Source organism: Ceratotherium simum, chromosome 14, assembly GCF_057802395.1.
Source record: "Ceratotherium simum simum isolate JZ-2026a chromosome 14, ASM5780239v1, whole genome shotgun sequence".
Classification (NCBI taxonomy): domain Eukaryota; kingdom Metazoa; phylum Chordata; class Mammalia; order Perissodactyla; family Rhinocerotidae; genus Ceratotherium; species Ceratotherium simum.
This window is the reverse complement of record NC_141913.1, coordinates 24,660,534-24,687,029: the sequence shown is the minus strand read 5'-3', so window position 1 is coordinate 24,687,029 and position 26,496 is coordinate 24,660,534. Positions and strand designations below refer to the sequence as shown.

Below are 26,496 nucleotides of genomic sequence, written 5' to 3'. Positions count from 1 at the left end.
TAAAAATTTTTCTATTCTTTTGGATATTAAGGTACTGATCTTTTGGAGCAAGGTTATTTACAACTATATTTTGGATTTAAGAGTTAGTTTTGTGGTGAGATATGAAAGGGAGGTTTCCTAAGGAGGCATCAAAGGACAAGAGGTGGAAGACTGTGGTACGTTTTGGGGAAAACAATAAAAAGCTTTTTGGAGCCTATAAGCACCTGACCTGGATTTTAGGACTAAATTTCCAAATACTAACTTTAAAATGAGGATGATATATGTTTTTTCCTATTTATTTTGCCCAAGGCACTTGGCCTAAAGGCCATAATGAAGAGCTACTAAAAGTAACTGAAAAAGAAAGTAGGTCAGGTGTTTTGGGAGATTTCAGATATATACACATCCCATATGTTTATATATAGAGAGATATAGATATACTTATACATATGTGTGTGTGTATATACTTAAAAACCTACACACACATACAATGTACATGCTGTTATAGGTTAATTCTCTTTATATAGAGAGAGCTAACCATTGAATCTAGTGCCTATGAAACTACTTCACACAAAATACTGGTGGGGATGTTAGAAAAAATTTAAACAAATAGTATTTCTAGCATCTGTACTAACTGGTGGAGGGAATGGGGAGTAGGGAAGGAAAAAGAAGAAAATGAATAGCTTGCCACTACGGGTTAGTGTTACTACACCTTATAGACAAGAGGTGCAGCCAAGCTACCGTGAATGGCCCTCTCCACCACACTAAACCCTCCAATTATAACTAACCTCAGAACAAATGCAACACAAACGTCCAACTGCCCTCCTGTTGTCACTAGATTCCACACTACCTGTCATCACATTCCACATTCTCCTCTGTTGCTAAGTACCCTGGGCACTCAATTCCAAAGCACCAGGTGCTGTCTTTCCTTGGGACTCAAATACAGAGTCTTTGGTTCCAATGCTGTGGTACCCAGGCTGAAACTTGAGAGAAGCACCATCGCTCTGGGCCTGAGAACCTAAAGGCCATACCTACAGATCTAAACTCTATACCTTCTGTGTGGCAGCTCGGTACCCACACGCTAGCAGCCACTCAGAATGGAGCAAACTATGTTGGGTAAGGAAGCAATACTTGACAGCGATAAACTGATGTGAATTGGTTACGATAAACAGGAGCCTGAGATTTGTGGTTTTAAATTCTGAAAAAGTATCTTTAAGAGAGAATAAAAACCGTTAACATGGTTACAAGAAACTAGATAAAAAATGGTTAATTTACTCTCAGTTTAATGTCTTCTCACTTCTTTGTACTGAATTTTTCTAATATAGACATCAAAACTGTTTTAAATTTTGATTTATAAAATAGTGGCATGTGATGTTATTGGTTCTTTTACCATTTAAATGATAAAATATGTGAATATATGTTTTATACAAATGAGTAAAACATTCACTTGGTCTTCATAAAACATACTGATTTACTCAGGAATGAAATATGTAAAGCTGTTGAATTTAGTTACCTTGGTAACATCTGGAGTGAACTACTCTGTCTAAAAATATAGTCTCCTTTATTATTTACACTGTGTACCAAAATTATAAATACATGACTTTTATTAAAGATTCTTCTGATAAATGATAATGTTTATCTTACTTGGAAAATGAATGAATGGTACACTATTTACTAAATATGTATGATGATTTCAGATTAAAGAAATAGATATAGCATGTTTAATTTCTAACTATAATAGATAGTGGGTATATTTTACGTGAACATAGATTTGGTTTTAAAATGTAATATATCTTTAGGGTTATTTATTCTTTTGACATATTGATAAAATTTCTTACATGAAATGTTTAGTATTTTTTAAAAAATGATTCTAGTACACAAATGTTAAATCACATTTTTCTTCATGAATTAAATATTTGGACTTGAACATGTCCATTATGCTTTTCTTTGGACTTTCTTGGAAAGAAATAACTTAAATAATCAGAAATGACCTTTCATGCTTTAGCATAAGGATTTGACTTAGTATGAAAGACCAGGCACAATTTCCCAAATTATTTATATAAATCATTCCCCTAATTCAGAATTTCAAAAACCCTGTGCATTTCATTGTTAAAAGAATGTTTCTGATTTCTCAATAGCTATGGAAAGTGGTATGTCGTGTTATTTATGGCCAGTTTCCTAAATTCTCCTATGTACTTTTTTTCTTCACATGAAGTCTTTTCTTGAATGAGTGTATAAAAAGACTAATTTAATAGTAGAATCTTGCCATTTGAACACATTTTAACTTGTTCACAAGATAGCTTTAAAAATTTGTTTAAAAGTATTATTTTACTGAAAATTAAACTGAATGCCTTTGTTTTCATTTTTTACTGGAGCTAGAGACCTGGGCTTCATCCTGGGCCCTTGTTTATCCTACTATCAGTCTTTCTTGTTCTGTTCTTGTGGTTTTTCTAGTCCTCTCTCTTTCTGCACTGCTACTGCTTCAGTTTGGGCTTTCAACAACGCTCATGTACATGACTTCTATATCTCTTAGCTGGTCTCCCCAACTTCCATTTTGTCACCTGCATTCCATTCTTCTCATCAGCGTCAGAGTAATCTCTTTAAAACATAATTTTTTTCACATCCCTTCCCATAATAAATTAAAATTGCTCCTATTTGCTGTCAAGGTAAAATCCAAGCTCTTTGATACACAAAACATTTCCCAACGCGTTCTCTTCCTCCCTTTCTGGATTTCTCTTTCTTCATTCTCTCTTTCGCACTCGCCACTCTAATCTTACACCTCACGTGCCCTGAGTATTCTTTCCTCTGGGATTTTGCACCTGCTCATCTCTAGGTGGGGAACACTCTCCCCCAACTTCTTCACTTGGTTAAGGCTGAATCATCTGTTAGAATTCTGCTCATATGCCACCTTTTTTAGGAAACCTTCTCTGATGTCTTTATACCTTGTTTTGGATCATAGCATTTTTTACTCTGCTGTTACATGTTTATTTTTCTGTCTCTTAATTATCTGTGAACTCATTGAGGGCAGAATCTCTACAGGCCAAATATTTAATCCCCTTTTGGCCAAGAATAGGCACTCAATAAACGTTTGTTGAATAAATGAATGAACAGGTGAGTTATACTACTCCTTCAGAATTTAAATACTATTTCCATAAATGTAATTGATTAAAAGGCATTAAATATTTCATTGCACCCTATAAAAAGAAAATAAATGTACCTGAGAATATTCAGAAATCATAAAAAATCACAAATCACAAATATTGAATATTATTACTTTAGCTCACTCATATTTATGTGGTTTCATCAATAGCCCTGCGCTAGGAAACAGTTGAACACCTTTGTCCATCATAGTCCTTTAAAATTAACAGCAAATCCTTATCATATATGTAAAGATGAAATGAAGAGAAATAGACTTTTATAGTTTTATGTAAACTTGGTTTCTTGCTCTCAGTAAATTGTCATTGATAGATATCCTTTTTTTCTAAACAAGCTTATTATTTATTTTAAAGCCAGAAAATTTTGTTTAACCATGCTTTTTCTTCTGTTTTATTTTTTTCTATAGTTATCTCATTTTTGTTATTAGAAAAATTATATATATATTTAATTATATATCATAAATTATATAAAATTTAAAATGTATTATAGACTATACAATATTTTATATTCTAAATTATATAATATTTTAGAATATATTATATATAGTAGATAATAAGGAATGTTAAAAATCCAGTGCCACATAGTTTAGAAGAAATGAATATTAACATTTTAGACGACATCTTTTCAGTCTTTTCCCTCTGTTTTTATGTGTTTTCTTTTTACAAAATTGGGATCATATTGACCACACTCTTTTGCAGCTAGCTTTTTCCACTTAATACTTCATGACTCACATTTCCTCATATCTTTAAAATAAAATATTGAATAACTTCATAATGTTCTAATCATTTCAACATGTGTTATGCCAATCTTCTATTTTTAATAATTTATGTCATTTTCTAAATTTTTGCTCTTATAGACAACACTGGCATAAATGTCTTTTTACCTACACAGAGATGCACACAAGGCTTAAATTCCTTGGTCTTAAAAGTCCCAGGAGCATAATGACTGGAGCAAAGTTTATGAGCACTTTTCAAGTTTTAATGCATATTAAACACTCATAACGTTTATACCAATGTATACCCCACTAACAGGATGGATGATGCTTTTATCAGAGAATATTCACCAAATCTGGATATTTTCACTGGAAAAGCAAAAAGTATTTGCACAATAATTGACAATTATCTTATTCTCTTTGTTTAAATTTACTTTGAGATTGCACTGTTTTCTCTCTTTTTTTTTTTTTGGTGAGGAAGATCAGCCCTGAACTAATCCGATGCCAATCCTCCTCTTTTTGCCGAGGTAGATTCCTAACATCCGTGCTCATCTTCCTCTACTTTATATGGGACACCGCCACAGCATGGCTCGACAAGCAGTGCATCAGTGTGCCCCGGGATCCGAACCTGCGAACCCTCGGGCCGCCGAAGTGGAGCATGTGCACTTAACCGCTTCGCCACCGGGCTGGCCCCTATCTTTTCCTTATTTTATTTTACTGCTTCTTGTGTTTAAATGTCCTTACAAGGTTAAAAAAAAAAAAAAAAACAATGGCTGTTTCACAAGTTTATTGGTAAGGATAAATTACACATTATTTGTAATGTTGGTTAGCACAATGCCCAGCACATAATAAGAGCTCAATAAATGCTAGTTGAAGTAGAAAAATAGCATATTAGTAAATCAAAATACAAATTTTTCTTTCCAACAGATGATTCCGCTGCAGAGAGCTTTAATGGCAATGAGACTCTGGGGCACAGTTCACTTGCTTCAAGGGGAACACACAGCAGGGAGATGGGCGACTCCAATGGTGATGGCAAAACGGAGCTGGAGCAGGACGAGCAGCCACTGAACCTGAGTGACAGTCCCCTCTCAGCACAGCTGACTTCAGAATACAGAATAGACGACCACGGCAGTAATGGAAAAAACAAATATAAGAATCTTCTAATTTCGGACCTTAAGATGGAACAAGAGGCAAGAGAAAATGGAAGCAAGGTAAGGTCACATTACTGTTTTCAGAGAATATTTAAATTGGTCATGAAGGTCACAAAGAAATACATAGTTATACAAGAGATGAAGATTATTGTCACTAAAAATATTTTAAACAAATCCCAAGAATATGTTACCAAGAAACTTATAACCATAAATATTGCATGTCCACATAATATAAACAGAATAAATTTCAGGAATAACAGCATCCGTAATGGATCGTGTCTCAGAAAAAGCTGTTGGTGTGTTTTTATACACGAATCACTTGATTTAATGTTTCTTGTTTATCTTCTTATGGATCCAACTCTGAGAGTTTGTTGAGATCAGATGTGAAAGTTTACCTCTTAGAACACAATTTTAGACTATAAAAAGATCACTATCTAGTTTCTCCTAGATTGGATAGGTGTATATAGCAATAAAGTTTCAATTAAATTCAAGTTTGCTGTAGAGACCTGGGGACTTCAGTCAGTAATTTACTCCATGTACCCAGAAGAAATGTTTCAGTGTTCTAGATAAAACATGTGGATTAAATAACTACTTGAACAAATAATTTATCACAAACTGTATTATACAAAAGACAGAAATGCATTTCAGACATATTATCTAAATTTTTAAATTCTTATTATTAGAATAAGTTACAATCCTCCCCATTCCCAATTGATTTATTTTTTAAAAATTAAGCTTACATTTCTACCAGTTTGAAATAATGCATGCTGGTGACTTTGTGCTATAATTTTTGAAGGTATACTTTTGAACACATGAGGATTTTTATGGAATATGTACTTTGACTCCCTCCTCCGCCCCACTTCTAAGTTAGATTTGTAGAACTGGTCTTTTGACATAGATCCTGAAAGCAAAATGTCTTAATGTGTATTAATTTCTGAATTTGCTGAGGCACTATGCTACCTAAATTGGCTCTATTTAAATCCTCTTGCTTGCCTGAGGGTGTGTTGTTTTATCCGCTTTTAAGCAAGTCACTAGACATTATCAGACACTTAAGCACTTCTGCCTGAGGGAGGCTGCTACAACTTTTGCTGTGGTAAATGTGCAAATATTCTCTTAGTTGGTTTAAAGCTGAATCACACAAACACAAATGACTTTGTATTCACTAACATGATCTGAATCACTGTGTTACATTTTACAGAACAAAGTAACCCTTATGTTTTCCTGCCATCCACATAATCCCATCCTGCCATGTATCTGTTGAATATTTTTCTAAAATTATCCAGTGGTTTGCTCTTTTCTTTATCCCCTTGTTCAACATTACTATAGGAACCATGCTCATTAAAACATATTCTTGCATACATTAAACAGAATGAAGTTACTTTTCTACCTCTATTAAAATGGAGTTATAAAATCACAGCTATTTCAGCTGTGTGTGATGAGTAAGATGAGAAATGGACCTGCAGAGGAGACACCACCCCTGAGGAACTGAAAGTTTAGGGGTTTGGTAAAGAAGAACAGTTCACACAGCCAACTGAGGAGTAACCAGAGAGGCAGAAAAAAAATCAGAAGGGTATAGTGTATGGAAGCTAAGTAAAGTCCACCTTTCAAGAAGGCAGGAGTGGTCAGCTCTGATGGACAATGCTGAGATATCAAATAAGATGAAGATAGAAAATAATTGAGTTTGTGAGAATAGTTTTTGTAGCACGTTGGGAGCAGAATCCAGAAGGACTGTGTTCATTCCTTCAAAAAGGACATATTAGGGCCAGCCCGGTGGCGTAGCGGTTAAGTGCGCCTGCTCTGCTGCGGCGGCCCAGGTTCTCAGGTTCAGATCCCTGGCGTGCTCCAGCGCACTGCTTGTCAAGCCATGTTGTGGTGGTGTCCTATATAAAGTGGAGGAAGATGGGCATGGATGTTAGCCTAGGGCCAATCTTCCTCAGCAAAGAGAGGAGGAGGATTGGCATCAGATGTTAGCTCAGGGCTAATCTCCCTCCCAAGAGAAAAAAAAATGACATTAAAGCCTTGTCACACTTGCACCAATGGAGTAGGTAGCAGAGACAACTCAAAGAGAGGAGTCTTTATTCATAACTTGATAAATAGTTTTGGTAAAGAGGAAACATATACATAGAAAAGTTTCTAAGTGCAAGTATAGGCAAGTATCTATTCCTGTGTTAATACACTGAGAGTTCAAAGTAAGAAAATACTATTTCTATTGAAGTAATAAAGAGGGCTTCCTAGCGGAGATGAGTCTTGAACTTTGAAGGAAATGTAAGATTACCATTTTTTCAGAAGGGAGTCCTTTTAGACATCCTGAAGGGCCTGGAATGCAGACAGGGAAGATCAGTTGATTTCATAGGGTGGGGAACCGTTGACCGTTTAGAGCTAGGTATGACTTCATAACATAGTATTTGAGGAAGAGCCTGATATCGTTATGCAAGATAGATTATTTGCCACCAATTAATTTGTTCACTGAATATTTACTGAGAGATTCCTACATGCAAGGCACTGTTGTAGAAGCAAAAATATGGAAATGAACAAAGCAGAGTCCCTGCCCCTCAAAAGCTTATAGTCTAGCAGGAAAGAGAGGCAAACCTGTGATTCCATAAGAAATCTGATGGGCATATGGCAGGGTGAAATGAGAGCACAGGGGTGGGGCATCTATGGGACTATAATGATTCTTAAGGAAGACTTTATGGAGAGACTGATGCCAGGGATGACTGACGCCCAGTGAAGGGCAAATAGAGGTTATTCAGATGGGGAGGATTATTTATGGTAGAGCACATTTTGAGGCATAGAGCTATGAGATAGCATACTTGGCATGGAGATTTGCAAGGAACTTAGCATGGCAACAGCAGAGAACACATGTGGAGGAATGGAGTATAAAGAAATTCCGTCAATAAAGGCTTTGTGGGCCATTTTAAGGACTTTGGATCCCATAGGTAGAATTTAGCCTCATAAAGTTATGGTCAGCTTGGAATTTTAGAAAGATTATTCTGGCAGAATTGTAGTGGATAAATAGGATAGGGACTAGGAAAAAAAGAAAACTGGTTAGAGAGTTATTGTTGCAATTTAGGAAGAAAATGCAGAAACGTAGTTAAAAAAATAATGAATGTGTTACTTTTGTTCTTTTGATATTGTTTTGTAGGACCACCATATATAGCTCCATAGGTTGTAAATTGCCAAACTCCTGGGAATGTCTTTCACATAGACTACAATATGAATAGCCTCTTTATCACTATACATCCCATTAGGATATAAATTCTATGAGTATAAGAATGATGTCTACCTTACCTACTGCAGTATGTCCAGCACCTGGCTTAATATCTGGTACATAGTAGTTTCTCAAATATTTTCAAGAAATGAAGTTTTATCAAATGTGAAAAGTGAAGCAGAGAACAACATTCTAGAATGACTCTAGGATTTTTGGCTTGGCTGCCTGAGTGGATAGTGATTCCATTTAGCAAGATTCAGAATGAGAAACATTTGCAGAAGCAGATTTTGACATGTAAAGTTTATGGTGCCTATGCGGTATTCATTGGATATATTTAATAGGCATTGGGGGCATATATGTCAACTCAAAAGAAACATCTAGGTTGGAGAGATAGACATTTGAAAGATTTCAGAGAAGAAGTGCTACTTGAAGCTGTGGTAGTTGTTAAGATCACCTCGGAACATGGACTGAGGGGAGAAGAGAGTCATCCTGCAGAATTTCGGCCAATCAGGAACAAGTAGCATAAAAGGAGTTTGTGGAGGAAAAAGAACTAAAGGAGACGGGCTGGCCCCATGGCCTAGTGGTTAAGTTCAGCACACTCTGCTTCAGCGGCCCAGGTGCAGTTCCTGGGCATGGACCTACACCACTCATCAGCAGCCATGACGTGGCAGTGACCCGCATACAAAGTAGAGGAAGATTGGCACAGATGTTAGTTCAGGGCGAATCTTCCTCAAGCAAAAAGAGGAAGACTGGCAACAGATATTAGCTCAGGGAGAATCTTCCTCAGCAAGAAAATAAATAAATAAATAAACCTGAAGGAGAAAATGAAGGCAACAAATGAGAAAACGAGATATTTTAAAAGCCAAAGTGTATGTCATTTCAAAATTGATGTAAGTGGTTAAATGGAGTAATCCTTAGATGAAGTGACATAGGTTTAAACTTGAACAGTGGTTAGGAGAGGTCATACTAAGAGTTGGATTCAAAGCACATGGCAGAAGAAGAATTAGCAGAATTAGTGCAGAATTGGATTGGAGACAGTTATAGGGGCTGGGTTGGAAAGCCGAATTATTTTAATTGTAAAGGAGACTGCATCTGGAATTTTGTTTTAGGGATTCTTCTTGCAATCTGAATCCATAAGCAGAGTGCTCTAGGGTTCTTGGCTTTGGATCAATACTTGCTTTACCCCAAGGCTATCAGCTGAACTTCACATTAAAGGTTTAACACTCATCTGTTCAACGTCTACCTTTTGTAGTCCTTAGGAATGTTCCATCACTTCTGTGCAAATTTATAAAATGACACTCCTTCCAATTTCTTATTCCAGTATTTTTGAGGCTAGCCCCTGCTCTACCTTGGAGGAATATAAAAGCTTAATTATATAGTATCTCTAAGAAGCTTAGATTCCTGTGAGTTTGATATTGACCTATTTCACAATTTTATTATGAATAAAATCAAAAATGATTATAAAGCATTTTAAAAACTGAACAGTAAATAGAAATGCTTAAAAAGAATAGCTGAGCTGGACTATGCCATTTACTGATTGCTTATTATTATGCAAATTCACTCATTAGAATAGCAGGGAATGATATTAACCAATCTAAAGAATAAATATATTGCATTGAAAGAATTTAGGTGCTATTTATTTTCTACTTGCAGATGGCCCCATTTTTAGAGGACAACTAGTAACATTACTTTCAGAACAAAAGTAGAAATATTGACTAAGAGCTTGGAAAATAAGACTCATGAAGAAGTGTTAAAGGACCAGTTTTATATTCAAAAAAAAAAAAAAGGCAAAGTAGACACAAATCAGGGTATAGATGTGTTTAAAATTATTTATAAGTGAGAATAAAAACAAAACTAGAACTCTCATGGAGGGAAATACATAACTTAAAAATACTGTATCATTGATTTTTTCTTTTTGATTTTCTCTTTTTCTTTTAGTATTTATGTGACCCAGCTGCATTTTACTTAATATGGTAAAATATTCTGAATCAACCTCCCAAAAGAATAATGTTTTAAGTAATAACTGTGGTAGGAGAGTGATTATTGTTTGAAGGTTAATGTGTCACTGTAGTTACTGCATATTTGGTTTTTGACTCAGTTCCCGAAACCCTTCAAGCTTCACTTTGTTTAAATAATATTTTTTTCCCCAATATGGTCCATGTGATATTTTTTTCAATTAATCTTTCCTTTAAATTTTTACCAAAATGGATATTACCATTCAGATTAAAGTTTGTAAAATATTTATCATAATTACTACTAATCATTGCTAGGTAATTTTACTTAGATGATGAAAGGAAGCAGCACATTTTTCATATCTCTTTGAAATATTTAGGTGTAAAAAGATTGCCTTTTAAAACATAAAGAGCAATGGATTCACTTTTGGAACAATATCACCTTGGTCTTTGTTAAGTGCATATTCCAGCTCATTATTGTTTTAATTTGATGATTTTTAATGTCTAGCTTCTTGGTGTTATACAGAGATTTTAGCCTAAATCCTGTTCAGCATAGAAACAATAGTATATATTTAACAAACGTGCCTAATATATACTAGGCACTGTCCTGGGTGCTAGGACAAAGGAAAAAAAAAGGTCTCTATCATTAAGAACTCACATTTTGGCCAGAAAGATAGACACATAAGTAAATAAGTGTATTCTAATATGGAAATCAATTTCTATGTGGGAGGGCCTTGTAAGCCAACTAACCGTGCCTTGGAAAGTTTCAGAGTTAATGGATGAGTAGCAGATAGACACTTGGCAAAAGGGAGTGGGGAATTCTTAATGAACAGAATATTAAGGTAAGGCCTAAAAATGTTGAGAATGGATGTGGTGAGAGATAAGTCTGGAGAGGTAGTTCAGAGTGTCAGACTAGGGTACGCTATGACGGGGAATGACTTTAGGACGTAGGCTAGGAAAAATAGCATAGTTAGATTGTGTTTTGGGGTAGATCATTGTGGCATCTTTGTTACAAGATGGCTTTAAGTGGTATAAAAAGGGAGGAGGCTGCTATCAGAGGATGAGGTCCTGTCATAGTGAGGTGGTAGTAGGGATGCAAAGGAGAGCATAGATTTAAGAAATATTTAGAATGTTAAATGGGCAGAATTGAGAGTTTGATTAGGTAGGTGATGGAGGGTTTGAAAGAAACTAATAGCCACAGGATAAAGGATATATCAGTCGTGATATTGGGATGAATAATATAGACACTTGTGTAATGCTTTGGTCTTCATAACTCAAGCCAACTCAATGTGGTAAGGAAAGCAAGTGTAATTACCAGCCTCATTTAAACATACGGACATAAAATCTAGTGGATGTTAAGCTATTTAACTGATATTAATTGTATAATTAATTAAGTGATAGAGCCTGGTCTTGAACCCAGGTCTCTTGACTCTGCAGCCTATATGCTTTCCATTACACCCACACTGGCTGATGTTGTATGAGACTAGTCATTTCTGTGGACCACATGGTGACCGTGATGGGCAAACTATCCAGAGAGGCAGAGATCTAATACAATTAGTGGGTAGTTCCTTGATTAATGGCAAATGCTTGCAGTGGCATTTCTTATACAAATATTTGTTTTGCTCTTCTATATGAATTATTTTACAGAATGAAAATAATATAGTAGATGCCTCTATTGAAAAACCAAGAATGTATGTAAAATATCGATTTATTGCTTTAGTGCATAAATGTAAACAAATGGGCAGTTGAGTTAGAGTGGGTCTTTAAAACACCCTGGGGAAAATTTTAAACTTACATTTTATTAACTACCAATTTTAAATAGCATCTTCATGTGATATATATACACCTATATATTTACATATGCATTATATATAGATAGGGAGAGTGTGTATATATAAAACACACACATATACGTAGTAGTGTATTTTACACTTAAAAGTTACATAGACTTCAGTTCTGCTCATTATTGGATATGTTTTTCCTTCTGTCCTTAGATTATTTTTTTAATCAAAAAATATACAACAAGGGTATAGTATGATATGATTTTTTTGTAGTGTCTATCATATTTGTGATCTAAATTTGTGTGTATAGTGTGTATAATGCTTTTGTGAAAAAACACCTGTCTTGCTCAGGGACTATAAAATTAACTACACTAGAGATTAGTCAGTCTTCAGTATCTACATGTTCAGCATCTGCAGATTCAACCAACCGTAGATGGAAAGGCCTTCGATGGTTGTGTCTGTACTGAATATATACAGACTTTTTTTCCTTGTCATTATTCCCTAAACAATACAGTATAATAACTATTTATGTGGTATTTACATTGTATTAGGTATTATAAGTAATCCATAGATGATTTAAAGTGATGGGAGGATGTGCCTAGGTTATATGCAAATACTACCCCATTTTATATAAGGAACTTGAACATCCGTGGATTTTGGTATCCATGTGGGGTCCTGGAACCAACTCCCAGCAGATACTGAGGGACAACTGTAGTATAATTTTAAAAATCAAGAACTGCTTCATTTTACAGATGAAGACATTGAGACCCACCCAAGTGACTCCTAACACTGAAATCAGTGTTTTTTTTTTAATCATTCTGTTGTTGTGGTTACCACTATGTATGCTCATATTCTTTGTATGTTATTACAGGAAGAGGGAGGGTAAAGTGATCATTTATGAGTGCCTACTATGCATGTTCCAGTTTATGTTAGTTAGTTTCACGTTTGTTATCTCAGGAGATTGGAGAAGGCGAGGGGCCTCTATAGTTTATATCCTGAAATGTGCAAAGTGAAATTGATTTTAATTCTCCACATGCAGCAAAATATACATTTTCAGTTCCTTTTTAAACATGTAAGAGTTCAGTTGGGTCAATACAAAATCTCAGCTGGTCCTCCAGCCATCAATGCTGTGCATCCATAAGTAATCTAGTTAGAGTTATAGGTCATATCATTGACCAAAATACAAAACAAAGAAAATTGACCAATTATTATCTTTGTCTTTATTCGATGGTTCATCAATAGCTCAAAAAGAAATAGGAGTTTTATTTTGTATGTTTTTGTGTTCCATGTTTTTGGGACTTTTTGTTTTGTTTTGTTTGTGTATGTGTTTTTGTCTGTTTTACATTTCTGTTCTGTCATTTGGAATAAGATCAAATGGTTAAAAATATCATTCAGTCTGTAAGTGTCTTGAGAATGGTAGAGGAGCTCTAAGAGAAAGAATTATAGTTGAAATACCCAGAAGTGATTTGTACATGTCTCAAGATGATTGATATTACCAGGACTCATTGAAATGCTCTGATATTGACCCAAATTTGGGAAAAGAAGAAAAATTAATACCAGAGACAGAGAGCTATATATTCTAATTTGTCTCAATATAATAGTTTATATTATTTTTCTTAATATTAAATATTTGATGAGTCTTAAAGTATATCCCTAAAAGCAATTATCTGTAGCCTTGTTATTGGTATGTTTTATATATATATGAAATGGAGATCTTGGGGTTAGCTGGAGTCAAGAGTATAACTTGGATGACAGAGTTAAAAAAAATATTAAGTCATAAACTTGGTCCCAGAAATAATAATGAAAGGTAACATTTTTTGAGTTCTTACCATGTGCCAGGCACTATTCTGAGAACTAACTCATGTAATCCTCATAATAATCCAATATAATTAGGTTCTGTTATTATTCCCATTTTTACAGATAGGAAAACTAAGACCCAAAGACATTACAAATATGACTACGTTAAGAATTTCTAGAATTTGGATTTAAACCCCAAATCACTTGGCCCATGTTTCAAACATGACAATACAAGTTGAGATCATGGGGTAGGACCTGAAAATGAACAGCAGCAAATTCGGCTTGATGCTGAGACCTCCAGCTGCTATTTTATGGCTCATAGTTATTCCCTGATCAGGAAGCGACACTTATGAGCTCTGTGACATTGAGCAAGTCTTTATCTTTTAAGCCTGGATAATTCATCAGTAAAATGAGGATACTAATACTTAACCTATAGGCAACTGTGCAGATTAAATAAGACTGTGTGCATTTTTCATATAAGTACACAATAAATGGAGTTGCTGTGGGGGTTGTTATTGGCTCCAGAATTCGGGGTTTAGCTGACTCTTGCAAAAATGTTCTCAATTTATAAATATTTATTTGAGAAGCTGAATATCCATTTTTAATAGCCTACAAATTACTTACTAAGATTGGCAATTTAGAGAAGCATATTAATTTATTTCAACTAGTAAAAACTACTTTCTTTTTCTTCCTCCCTTCGTCCTTTCTTCCTTCCTTATTTCCTTTTAGTTACACCTATTTTCCAGGAATCTGGAACATATAATACATTCTCAGAGGCATTTTGTAGGCATTTATTCTAGGGCCTATTTCCGTGAATATATAACATGTACTTATAGGAATAGACCCTAGGACACCTTGCAGTTTCTGCTTGTTAAAATCTTTCCTGAACCTGTTGGAATCTGTCCAATTCAAATGTCACTTCCTTCATAACACCTGTCTTGATCATCTCAATGAGGAAAAAAAAAAAAATCTCTTCTTTTCTGAACTTCTAGAGGGAAAGACCTATGAGGAATGAGGACAAGGTGGCGCGGTGGTGGATTGTACAAGTGGTGGATTGTATCACACACTAGAGTGGTTTACATGCATAGGTCTTGCTCCCTACAAAATGTTTGTTGAAACAGAAAGACGCAGCGATGTGGAAATATGTTGTATTGATCTTATCCTACCCACTTTCTCACACCAGCAGTTTCCTCCCATTGCCACCTGGCTTCCCCAGACTTCCGCTATACAGCTGACTCTGACCTTAATCTGGAATATGAGTATATCTTATTCCCGGTAAGATGTATACAGTCTTATCTTTCTGGGCCGGAGGTTCTCCTTTGAATATTTCACCATAAACAGTGACTCAATTGGGTATGACACCAAAAACACAAACAACAAAAGCAAAAATCAACAAATGAGACTACATCAAACTTAAAAGCTTCTGCACAGCAAGAGAAACAATCAAATGAAAAGGCAACCTCCAGAATGGGAGAAAATTTTTGCAAATTATATATTGGATAAAGGGTTAATATACAAAATATATAAAAAATTCATACAATTCAACAGCTAAAAAACAATCTGATTAAAACGTGGGCAGAGGACCTAAATAGACATTTTTCGAAAGAAGTCATGCAAGTGGCCAACAGATACGTGAAAAGATGCTCAATATCACTAATCATCAGGGAAATGCAAAACAAAACCACAATGATATATCTCTTCACACATGTTAGAATGGCTATCATCATGAAGACAAAAGATAACAAGTGTTGGCAAGGATGTGGAGAAAAGGGAACACTTGTATCCTGTTGGTGGAAATGTAAATTGGTTCAGCCATTGTGGAAAACAACGTGGAGTCTCCTCAAAAAATTAAAAATAGATCTACCATATGATCCAGCAATTCCACTCTGGGTACATACCCAAATGAAATGAAAGCAGGATATTGAAGAGAGATATGCACTCTCATGTTTATTGCAGCATTATTCACAATAGCCAAGATATGGAAACAACCTAAGTGCCCATCACTGGATGAATGGTTAAATAGGATGTGAGATATATATGTGTGTGTGTGTGTGTGTATATATATATATATTATTCAGCCATGAGAAAGAAGGACATCTTGCCATTTGCAAAAACGTGGATGAATCTTGAGGACATTATGCCAAGTGAGATAAGTCAGACAGGGAAAGACAAATACTGTGTGATATCACTTATATGTGGAATCTTAAAAAGCCAAACTCATAAAAACAGAGTAAAATGGTAGTTACCAAGGAACTGGGGTGAGGAGATAGGACAGATGTTGTTTAAGGGTACAAACTTGCAACAAGTAATAAATAAGTTCTAGAGATCTATTGCACAGTAGGGTGAATATAGCCAACAATATTGTATTATAATCATCAAACTTGCTAAGAGACTAGATCTTAATTATTCCAACCACTAAAAAGAAATGGTAATTATGTGATGTGATAGAGGTGCTATAACAGCAATCATATTACAATATATAAATATATCAAATTTATGTTGTACACTTTAAATTGACACAATGTTATATATCAAATATATTTCAATTAAAAACAAAAAAACAGTGACTCGAAGTAAATTTCCAATACGGTGGCTGAGGAGGATAGCATCACAGCAGGCTGGTAAAGGAATATTTGCGGGTTTATGAGATTTTGTGTTGTAATTCTCAAATGTGCAAACTTAATATAAAAGATAGTAAGTGTTTTCCTATTGGTTTCACTTTGGTGTTTAAGACAAAGTTTTTAAAGACATTTCTTTTAGAGAAGTTTTAGGTTCACAGCAAAATTGAGAGGAAGGTACAAGACTTCCCATATACCCTTGCCCCCACACATACCTAGCCTCTCCCATTATTAATATCCCCCACCAGAGTAGTAGTACATTTGTTAAGATTGGTGAACCTATATTGATACATCATAATCACCCAAAGTCCATAGTTTACCTCAGGGTTCACTGTTGGTGTTGTACATTCTATGGATTTGGACAAATGTATAACGACATGTATCCATCATTATAGTGTCATGCAGAATGTTTTCACTGCCCTTAACCATCCTCTCTGCTCCTCCTATTGATCCCTCCCCTACTTAAGACAAATTTCTAAAACAAAAATTAACCTGTGATATTTATTTCTACATTTTCATTAACTAAGGTATCCCTGGTGGTTAGCCTTCTTATCAGAGATGCCTCTATAATGCTGAAATAACTCAATGAAACTAGTATTATTTGGGGGAAATTGTCTTTGAGTCAAAATTGTTCAAGTCATCAAATATTCCTCAGTTCCTATATAGTCAGGGTGCCCTACCAGGGACTGTGGGGGCTATAAAATTGCTTCTGAAGGAGCTGGCACATAAACAAAAATATAAGGTAAAAATATATGAATGTCAATCCTTATGTGCAAAACTGTTCTGTGAAAACACAAAGTAGGAAATTGAAGAATGTTTCATGGTGGAAAGAGCATTTATATGAACACAATCTTTGGGACATTCAGAAGGACAATCATAACAACATCATAAGGACAGTTATAATGAGAGAAGTTTGAGGAGGTGAAAAGAAAGAGGAGAATAAAGTCAGAAAAGCATGAATGCACCAAAGAGATCTGAGAGCAACTAAGCATGGGTTTGGGTGGACTGAGGAGTGTGTATAAGTGAGTTGGGGGGATATTTTCCAGGTCCAGTCCTGATGTACTGCTTGGTTTTTGTCCCTGAACGTGAGGAACCGTAGAAGGATATGAGCAAAAGAGTGATGCAGTGAGCATGAGCCTTGGGCAGGAGGATGGATGTCTCAGCACTACATGGAATGCTTTGAGGATGCAAGAGACAGGAGGTAGAGAGAACCTTTCCAGGGGAGAGGTACAAGGGACCTTGCCAGGGCAGAAGCAGTGCCAGCCTGCTTTGAGCTTATGGAGTTTCAGATGCTAGAGGGTCAGCTACATGTGATTGGCTGGCAGGTGGAAATGTGAGGCCAATAGTAAAGAGAAAGACTAGGGAAGAAAGAAGTAGAGGTCATCTGCAGAGTGTCAAGAGGCCAGACAGGAAGCTGCCAGTCAACAGACCTGAGCCTTTCTCAATTGCATGAAAGAAGAGAAAACAGTGAGGAGGGATCGAGATGAAGCTGACAGAGAGCCAGAAAATGCAGAAAGCCTGGCATGTCCAGTCCTGGAGTACAAGAAAGAGAGGCAGTGGATCGTTTTGAAAGAGGGATCACTTTGGGAAATGGAGAAGAAGGAAAGGAGCCACTGACTTGATGTCCCTGGAGGCCTTCTAGAGGGCAGTTTCAGCTGAGTGGTGAGAACAAAGGCAGATCTCAAAGAACTGAGGCACAAGTCAATATATGGTTTCCTCAGAAAAAGGCATGTATAGTGAAAGGGTTCATTGGATTTTTGTAATTTTAAGTTATGTTTGGTTAGAGTCGTAGTATGATTATAAAAAATGAAGTATAAGTTTAAGTTAATATTTTAATACAGTGTCTTAACATTGACTTTTCAACTGAATTCAACAAAAAGTTTTGAGCACCAATTATTTACTAAGCACTGAGAATGAAGAAATGAAAAAGACATAGGTTTGTGCTCCAGTGTCATCAGGAAAACAGGCACGACGTTAAAGACATTACAATATGACGGTCTGCTAAGTGGAATCACTGAAGGTTGAAAATAAGCCACATGTGTAAGAGAATGATTCATTCTATTGAGAAGAGTGGTGGGAGTGAAGTTTGGGGTGGTCAGGAAAGATTTTCCTGAAAATATCTCACCTTACCTGGGTTTTAAAAGAAAAATAGTTTCCAGCCAGAAAAGGGAAGAAAGATGATTCAGATTTCTGCAATTAACTGAACTGTGTAGGCTTCGACAAATTACTTAATCTTTCTTTAACTCAATTTACTTACCCATAAAATGAGGGAATAATTTTTATTGCTAAGGATTCGTCATTTAGTCATCAACATATATTTACTATTTATGATGTGCCAAGCTCTGGGTTAAATGCTAGGGATATGGTAAATGTGATGAAAATCAAATGAAAAAATAACTGTAAAATGTTTAGTGTAAACTTAGGACAAAATAAAAATGAGTTGTCGTTATTTGCATTATGACTGTAAATGAACGAAAAAATGCAGTAGGTTAAGCAGATAAGCATCCAGTCCTGCTAAAGAATGGGATGAGTGGGGAGTGTGTATGAGAGTGATGGTTGGTGGGCCATGCTCAGGACCAGAGGAGAGGCAGGAGCCAGAGGAGATGAGGCAGGAGCCAGATCAGGAAGGGTCTCATATGCGTGCTGAAGGGTTTGGACTTTATCTTATAGGGAAAAAGGAACAAGAAAAGGATTTGTCTGCAGGGGGGAAGATGTGATTCCTTTTGCATTTTAGAAAGCCAAATAGTATGCTCTTCTAATTCACTAAGGTGTTTAATATGATCAAAGGACTAGATTTGCCAAAGTGATAAGGTAAATTTTATTTCATCCCTCAGACAAGTATGTATTGAGGATCTGAAACCGGCAAACAGTTAGTCATTGATGGTTAAGTACCTAGTGAATATGGGGGATTGGAATTGGCCCCCTCAAAATGTGTCTCTGCCTGGGGGACACTTTGGCCCCCACTCCCACTGACTGACCAGGGGAGTTTGGGTTGGGAGGCCTGCCCCCAGAACAGGCCATCACCAGAGACATCTCCGGGTATCTGGGTGGGTCCGTGCTAAGCCCATTCTTAGTTCTGGTTACCCTTTATAAGAGGCATTTATATTTGTAAAGAAAATCTCCATTTATAAAAGTATCTTCTTCCCTGTACCAGGAAGAAGGGGGAGATGGCCTTATCTAGAAACTTATCAGAACGGAAGGCGAGGACTTAACTCTGCATGGTAAACTTACCCATTGATAACTGTGCTGTTTAGGCAATATGCTGTCTGATTCCCACTAGGTTTCTATAGATAACATCTCCCTGGAGCCGGGGTAGCCATGGTGATGGGTGTTTGAGCTATTTTTTTCAGGAATTGAACTTCTTGTCCACTTCAGGCCAGATTGAGACCACCAACACATCAACTGGGCGCACGCAGACACGTGTCCAATAAGAGACCTTTTGATGGCAAGAGGTTGGAATTCCACCATCAGGGCATGCTAACGCCACCATTCTGTGAACATGGCTCATACAAAGAGGCATGAAGCCTGACTGTGCTTGTGCAGATCATCAATTACCCCATCTCTCCTCACCTCCAATCATTTTAGACCGCCTTGCCCCCTACCCCATAAATATCCCTGAGTTCCTATTTTTGGGGAAGCGGATTTGAATTCATTCTCCCCATTCCACACTTAGCTGCCTTGTGATTAATAAACCCTCTCTCTCTCTGCAATCTCATCGTCTCAGTGACTGGCTTTCTGGGTGGCGGGCAAAAGCGGACGTCGTGCAGTAAGAGATCTACTCTGTGCCAAGTGTCATGCTGGGCTCTGTGGATACAGAGATGAGTGAAATGCCATCTCTGTTCTAAAAAGCCCAGTCCATTGAGTGAGGCAGTTACATAAATAGGTAATTGACAATAATAAAACACATGCAATAATAAAGATATGCATTGGGCAGCATACTTACGTGAAAGAGTTTCAGAACACTGGAAATCATCAATAAAAGCCAAAAGATAATTATATACTTAAACACTTATCCTTAAGAAAGTCACAGAAAGGGTGCATTTCAGAACTAAATGCCAAAAGCAAAATTTAAAATAAAAGTATGTCTGCACCTCCTGCAAAAATATTATTATGCAAGGACGCAGAGAATGAGCATGACTGAGTTTTCCTGGCACCCCTCTTTTTGAAAAATGGGGATAATGTTTACTCCTATAATAATTCATACAAGTTTGAAAAACATAATGAAAGGATGTCTACATTAGGAAGGACTGATCCTAAGTTTTTACCTTAAACATAAAGCATGATCATTTAGACATTAACTTTAGGAAAGTGAGAGTGACTTCTTAACGAAACTTTCATTAGTCTACAATGATCCCAAGTCATGTAGTAACTTTCTTTAATGAGTGACAAAGTAAATGGGGATTCAATTTGCTATTTAATATTCATATTGGAAGTTCTTATTTAACACTTACCTTGGAGGCTTATATTTAATAATACATATTTGATTCTAAGTGTTTTACATTTTGTGCGTCATTTTTTGTTTGTTTGTTTCTTTTGAGGAAGATCAGCCCTGAGCTAACATTCATGTCAATCCTTCTCTTTTTGCTGAGGAAGACTGGCCCTGAGCTAACATCTATTGCCAATCCTCCTCATTTTTTCCCTTTTTCTCCCCAAAGCCCCAGTAGATAGTTGTATGTCACAGTTGCACATCCTTCTAGTTTCTGTATGTGGGACGCCACCTCAGCATGGCCGGACAAGCGGTGCGTTGGTGCGCGCACAGGATCTGAACCCGGGCCACCAGTAGCGGAGCGCGTGCACTTAACCGCTAAGCCACCGGGCCGGCCCCTTGTGTATCATTTAACAAATATTTATTGAGCCCCTCCTGTGAGCCAAGTATTGTGTTGGCAGCTAGAAATATAAGGGTGAACACAGAGTGGTCCTTGTTTCTCAGAGGCTAGTTGGGTCAGGCTGTTCACTAGAGATAAGTTGGAGGTGAAACAGGAGGACCTGGTGTGGTAGGAGCACTAAGAGAGGCATTGATTTGGATTTGGGGAATCAGGGCCTGCTTTGCAAAAGAAATAACATCTAGCTAGGGAACTGAAGAATGAGTAGGAGCTAGACAAGAGAGAAGCCTTGTAGTCTATGCTAAAGGACTGGTTCCAGGCAGAGGCAAGACTTGGAGGCAAGACATAGCATGGCATGTTTGGGGAATTAAAAGAACTTTAGTATGGTAGGAGCTTGGGTTCTAGGGGACACACTGGCAAAGGTGAGTCTGGGAAAGTAAACAGAGCCACATCTCAAAAGTCCTTGTAAATTGTGTTTATGAATTTGGACATTGTCACTGTAGGAGTCATTAATCAGGGTAGTGACATGCTAAGATTTTCATTTTTAGAATATTTTAGACTATTGAGTCTGGAACTGGATAAAGTCAAGACTATCTTAAATACCTTTGAAATAATCCAACCAAGGTATTTAGGTGACCTGGTTTCTAGCATGGGGACCTGGGAAGATGGTAGAGCAAATCACTGAAGTAGGTGTCTGTGTGGATGACACTCTCCCTCACAAAGCTGTTTTGACACCCAGTTTTGGGATACTTGTCTCTCCTAGTCCGTGCTTCCATAGCACTCTCTATTCCTGTTACTCCTGTACCTAAATATTATGTTTAATTTCAACTTAGTGCGTAGCACTCTCTCTAAAATGAAACCTGAGTTTTAGCCTTTTAGAAATACTGCCTTTGAACATGCACTTCCTTCACCCAGAATATTTGCTGTATCTGCTTTCCTCATCCAACCTCCCCCCTACCCCACCACCACACACACACACATCTTTGGCCTGGTATGCATCCATTACAACTTGGTTCAGGTCTGTGAAATCTTCCCTGATGTAATGAGTATTACCTTCCCTTGTCTCTTAGAACTGGTATATAGTTCTATATCGTTTACATTAGGTTCTTAATGTTTGTTTATATGTTTTTCTTCTATATTGGGCCAGGGAAGAAACATATATTATCCATCTCTGGAGTATTAGCATTTAGCACAATTTCTAACAAGTGTTTATTGAATCAGTTAGACTAGCTGGAAGATGGTAACGGGTATGTTGTTCTTAGCTAATGTTGTAGATATGAGAGGAAAAAAAAGATGAGGACAATTAGGTAGTTTGGGGTTATCTGGTAGAAAGAATGTGTAGTCAGAGATTAAAGAATTTAGTTATCGTTTACAGTGCTAAAGAAGTAGTGCTTGGAAATGCTAATATTCTCAGGTATATTTAGGAAGAATTCAAGTAAAGAAAAGTTGTATTGAATTGTACTCTACTATACTAAAAATGATTCAACTTTGTGAACCATTTACCTTGTAGTCACTAGGAATAACTGAATTAAAATAATTCTTCTTTGTGCTGAGATTCTTGGTATACACAAGATATATTATGTTGTCCTAATTTATAAAATCTAGGAATATGTTTTCCCTAAAATTTAGATTATCGTTTTTCTGTGAGGACTTCACATTTCAGAATTTAAACCCTTTACATTGTGTTTTAGCTATACTTTCTATATTCAGGTTTATAGTTCATTACTTTTAGGAAATAAATTCAGTATCAAATCACCATCTCTCTCAAAGTCATTGTTGAATTTTAAGAACTTCTTTGTTATGACAGCATTGTCACTATTCCTGAGTAGACAAAGTAGAAATTAGCATTCTATGATGTCTGCAGAACAGTTTCCAGACACTGAGAATGATATAGATATTATCTTTCCCCCAAGAAGGAGCACACACTGTCAAGTGCTCACACTGTCTTGAATTTTAACCCCTTGGGATTCTTTGATTTAATTTGGAGACCATCACCAGATGTCTAGTGTGCTGGGGACGTTGAGATCTTGATCCAATTACAGTAACAAATCTCTCCCTCTTTTCTGTCATCAAGACTGAGATGGACTGACATGTTCAACAAAAATTTTGCCAAAGTTTAAGGAAAAATAAAGAAATAATTATGGGAAAAAAAGGACTAATATAAAAACCAACACAGACTTCAATCGCTTTACTCCATGATAACTGTAGTTATAGTGTAAATATCTAGAAGGCAAGAATAATATTTTGTTCGTAGTTGAATCCTAAGTACCCAACACACTGTTTAGATCAAGGTAAAATGTACTATATGCTCTAAACAAATTCTGGAATTGAATCCTTCTACAGTAATTACCAAAGAACTGATTGTATTTTGTAGATACTTGTGCTTGTTTTCTTGCTCTTTCAGCCACTGACCAGCTCTTGAGCAGGCTGGTTAGGGGCCACATTATATTTTTGAAATTGCATTACTCATGGACAGTCGGAATAAATATCAAATGCCTGGTCATGTCTCCAAAACTATTTCTTATCTATCTAATCTACATTTCTTGGCTGAGAGATGTTCCCACTTGATATGACAATTGAATAATCTTTATCTTAGGAGTGGGGAACAGCTTTCAGCTTTTATTTCAGTTGCAAATACTCGGTAGTGACTGCTTGGTCTGGAGATATGTTTTGCTCAGGCTAAGTAGGAAAAACAGTCAATTAGAAGGTACATCCTGAGCATGGGTTAGGAGAGTAGTGGCTCTTCGCCAGTCCTGAGATAACTGTCCAGCTCAATTTATCAGCATCACTTGCCTCTGAAACATTTGGTCTCAGATCACACAGGTACATCCCTCTCACCCCACTCAAGATAATTGTCAGTAATCATTTACCTATGATAGTATGTTCATAATAACACTAGTCAATAAGAATTTTATATGCACATTCAGAATCGCCTTAGACAATTCTTAGTCATTATATTTTTCATAATATATTTCTTAGTGTGTCATATTCAAGATAAAGATGTAAAAACTCTTGTGATTATATGGATATACCAAGATAAAAGAAAAATTTAGCATTTTCTGAATCTATTTCTAAAAAAAATGATGGAGTTTGTGTACCTATTTAAATTCTCTGTATTTAAACAAATAAAAACGATGGAGTTGGAGTAGGTATTCTCTACAACTCACAAATCCACTGTACAAAATCCACTTTATGGTTTCTAAAGGCATTAGCAACCATTTCAAGAAAACTGTAATTGTCTTCTCTCTCCATAATCTTTTATGTTCCACTCAGGAACTATACGTATACCATGATGAAAAATGTAAGCGAAGCACGTGGAAGGGGCAGAAAGGGTGAGGAGGAAAATGAATACTTGTCAAGGGCTAACTATATGATAGGCATAGTGCTATGCATTCTAGTAAAATCGTGGAAGTTTTCTTTCTAAAGATCCTCTGCAGCACATCTCCCATTCGTCTTTCATTCATTCAATTGGCAAGCAAGCAAATGTTTATTAAACACTTATCATATGGAGATACTGACCCTGCATGCATTTTTAAGTGTGTCTTATCAATAAAGCATGAGTTCTTTAAGTTTGATATATTTGAAAAGCGATGTTGAAAATTATACCACACATGTGCTAGTCTCCTTGTTTCTCACATAATATTTTTCTCCTTTCCAAGTCAATTTATTCAGGATTATGTAATATGAAACTAACTTTTTCTCCACAAATTATGAAATAAAGGAAATAAATATAAGAAAAGCATTGAACTTTCTTTCCCTGCCCACCACTATTATTCCTCTGTTACCCACATTTTCTCCTTCTTTTGTTAGATTTCAAATAAACAATCTAACTTTATACCCCAAGGAACTAGAAAAAGAAGAACAAATTAAGTCCAAAGTTAGCAGAAGAAAGGAAATAACAAAGATCAGAGCAGAAATAAATGAAATAGAGACCAGAAAAACAATAGAAAAGATTAATAAAACTGAGAGCTTTTTTTGGAAAAAATAAATAAAATTGACAAACCTTTATCTATCTAACTAAAAAAAAAGCAGAGAGAAGACTCAAATAAATAAAATCAGAAATGAAAGAGGAGACATTACAACTTATACTACAGCATTTCCCTGATACCAAACCCAGAGAAGGATACCACAAGAAAAGGAAACTAAAGGCAAATATCCTTAATGAATGTAGATTCAAAAATTCTCAACAAAATATTAACAAACTGAATTCAATGGCACATTAAAAGGATTATACACCATGATCAAGTGGGATATATATCCCTGAGATCGAAGGTTGGTTCAACATATGCAAATCAATAAATGTGATACATCCCATTAGCAGAATGAAAAATCAAAATCATATGATCATCTCAATAGATGCAGAAAAAACATTGGACAAAATACAATAAACTTTCAAGATAAAAACACTCAACAAATTGGGAATAGGAAGAATGTACCTGAGCACAATAAAGGCCATATATGATGATGCCACAGCTCACATCATACTCAAGGGTAAAAGGTTGAAAGCTTTTCCCCTAAGATCAGAACAATACAAGGGTACCCACTCTCACCTTTCCTATTCAACATAGTACTGGAACTCCTAGCCAGAGCAATCAGGCAAGAAAAAGAAATAAGAGGCATCCAAATCAGAAAGGAAAAAGTAAAATTGTCTTTGTTTGCAGGTGATATGATCTTAGATATAGAAAATCCTAAATACTCCACCAAAAAACTGTTAGAACTAATCAATGAATTCAGGCAAGTTGCAGATACAAAATCAACATGCAGAAATCAGTTGCATTTCTATACACTAACAAGAAAATACCTGAAAAAGAAATAAAATGATCCCGTTTACAATAGCATCAAAAACAATAAGATGCTTAGGAATATATTTAACCATGGAGGTGAAAGATCTGTACACTGAAAACTATATGACTTTGATGAAAGAAATGGAAGAAGACACAAATAAATGGAAAGATATCCTGTATTCATGGATCAGAAGAATTGATATCACTAAAATGACTGTATTACCCAAAGCCATCTGTAGATTCAGTGTAATCCCTAACTAAATTCCAGTGGCATTTTTCACAGAAATAGGAAAAGCTATCTTAAAATTTGTATGGAACCACAAAAGACTTTGAATAGCCAAAGCAACTCTGAGAAAGAAGAACAAAGCTGGAGGCATCACTCTTCCTATACTCCAAAGCTATAGTAATCAAAACAGTATTGTTTTGATATGTATGCCATATTATGGTATTGGCATAAAAATAGACATACAGATCAATGGAATAGAATCAAGAGCCCAGAAATAAACTCCTGCATATACAGTCAACTAATATTTAACAA

At 36.0% G+C, this 26,496-nt stretch overlaps 1 protein-coding gene across 2 annotated transcripts in view; it reads left to right on the top strand.

Annotated features, from left to right (window-relative positions):
* Positions 1 to 26,496, top strand: part of NOL4 (nucleolar protein 4) — a 288,315-nt gene that overhangs the window by 106,531 nt on the left and 155,288 nt on the right. For both annotated transcript variants that reach the window (XM_087439118.1, XM_014781317.2), the window contains one exon: positions 4,772 to 5,055. In XM_087439118.1, coding sequence (XP_087295244.1) covers positions 4,772 to 5,055 — 284 coding nt within the window. The remainder of the gene's footprint in view (positions 1 to 4,771; positions 5,056 to 26,496) is intronic.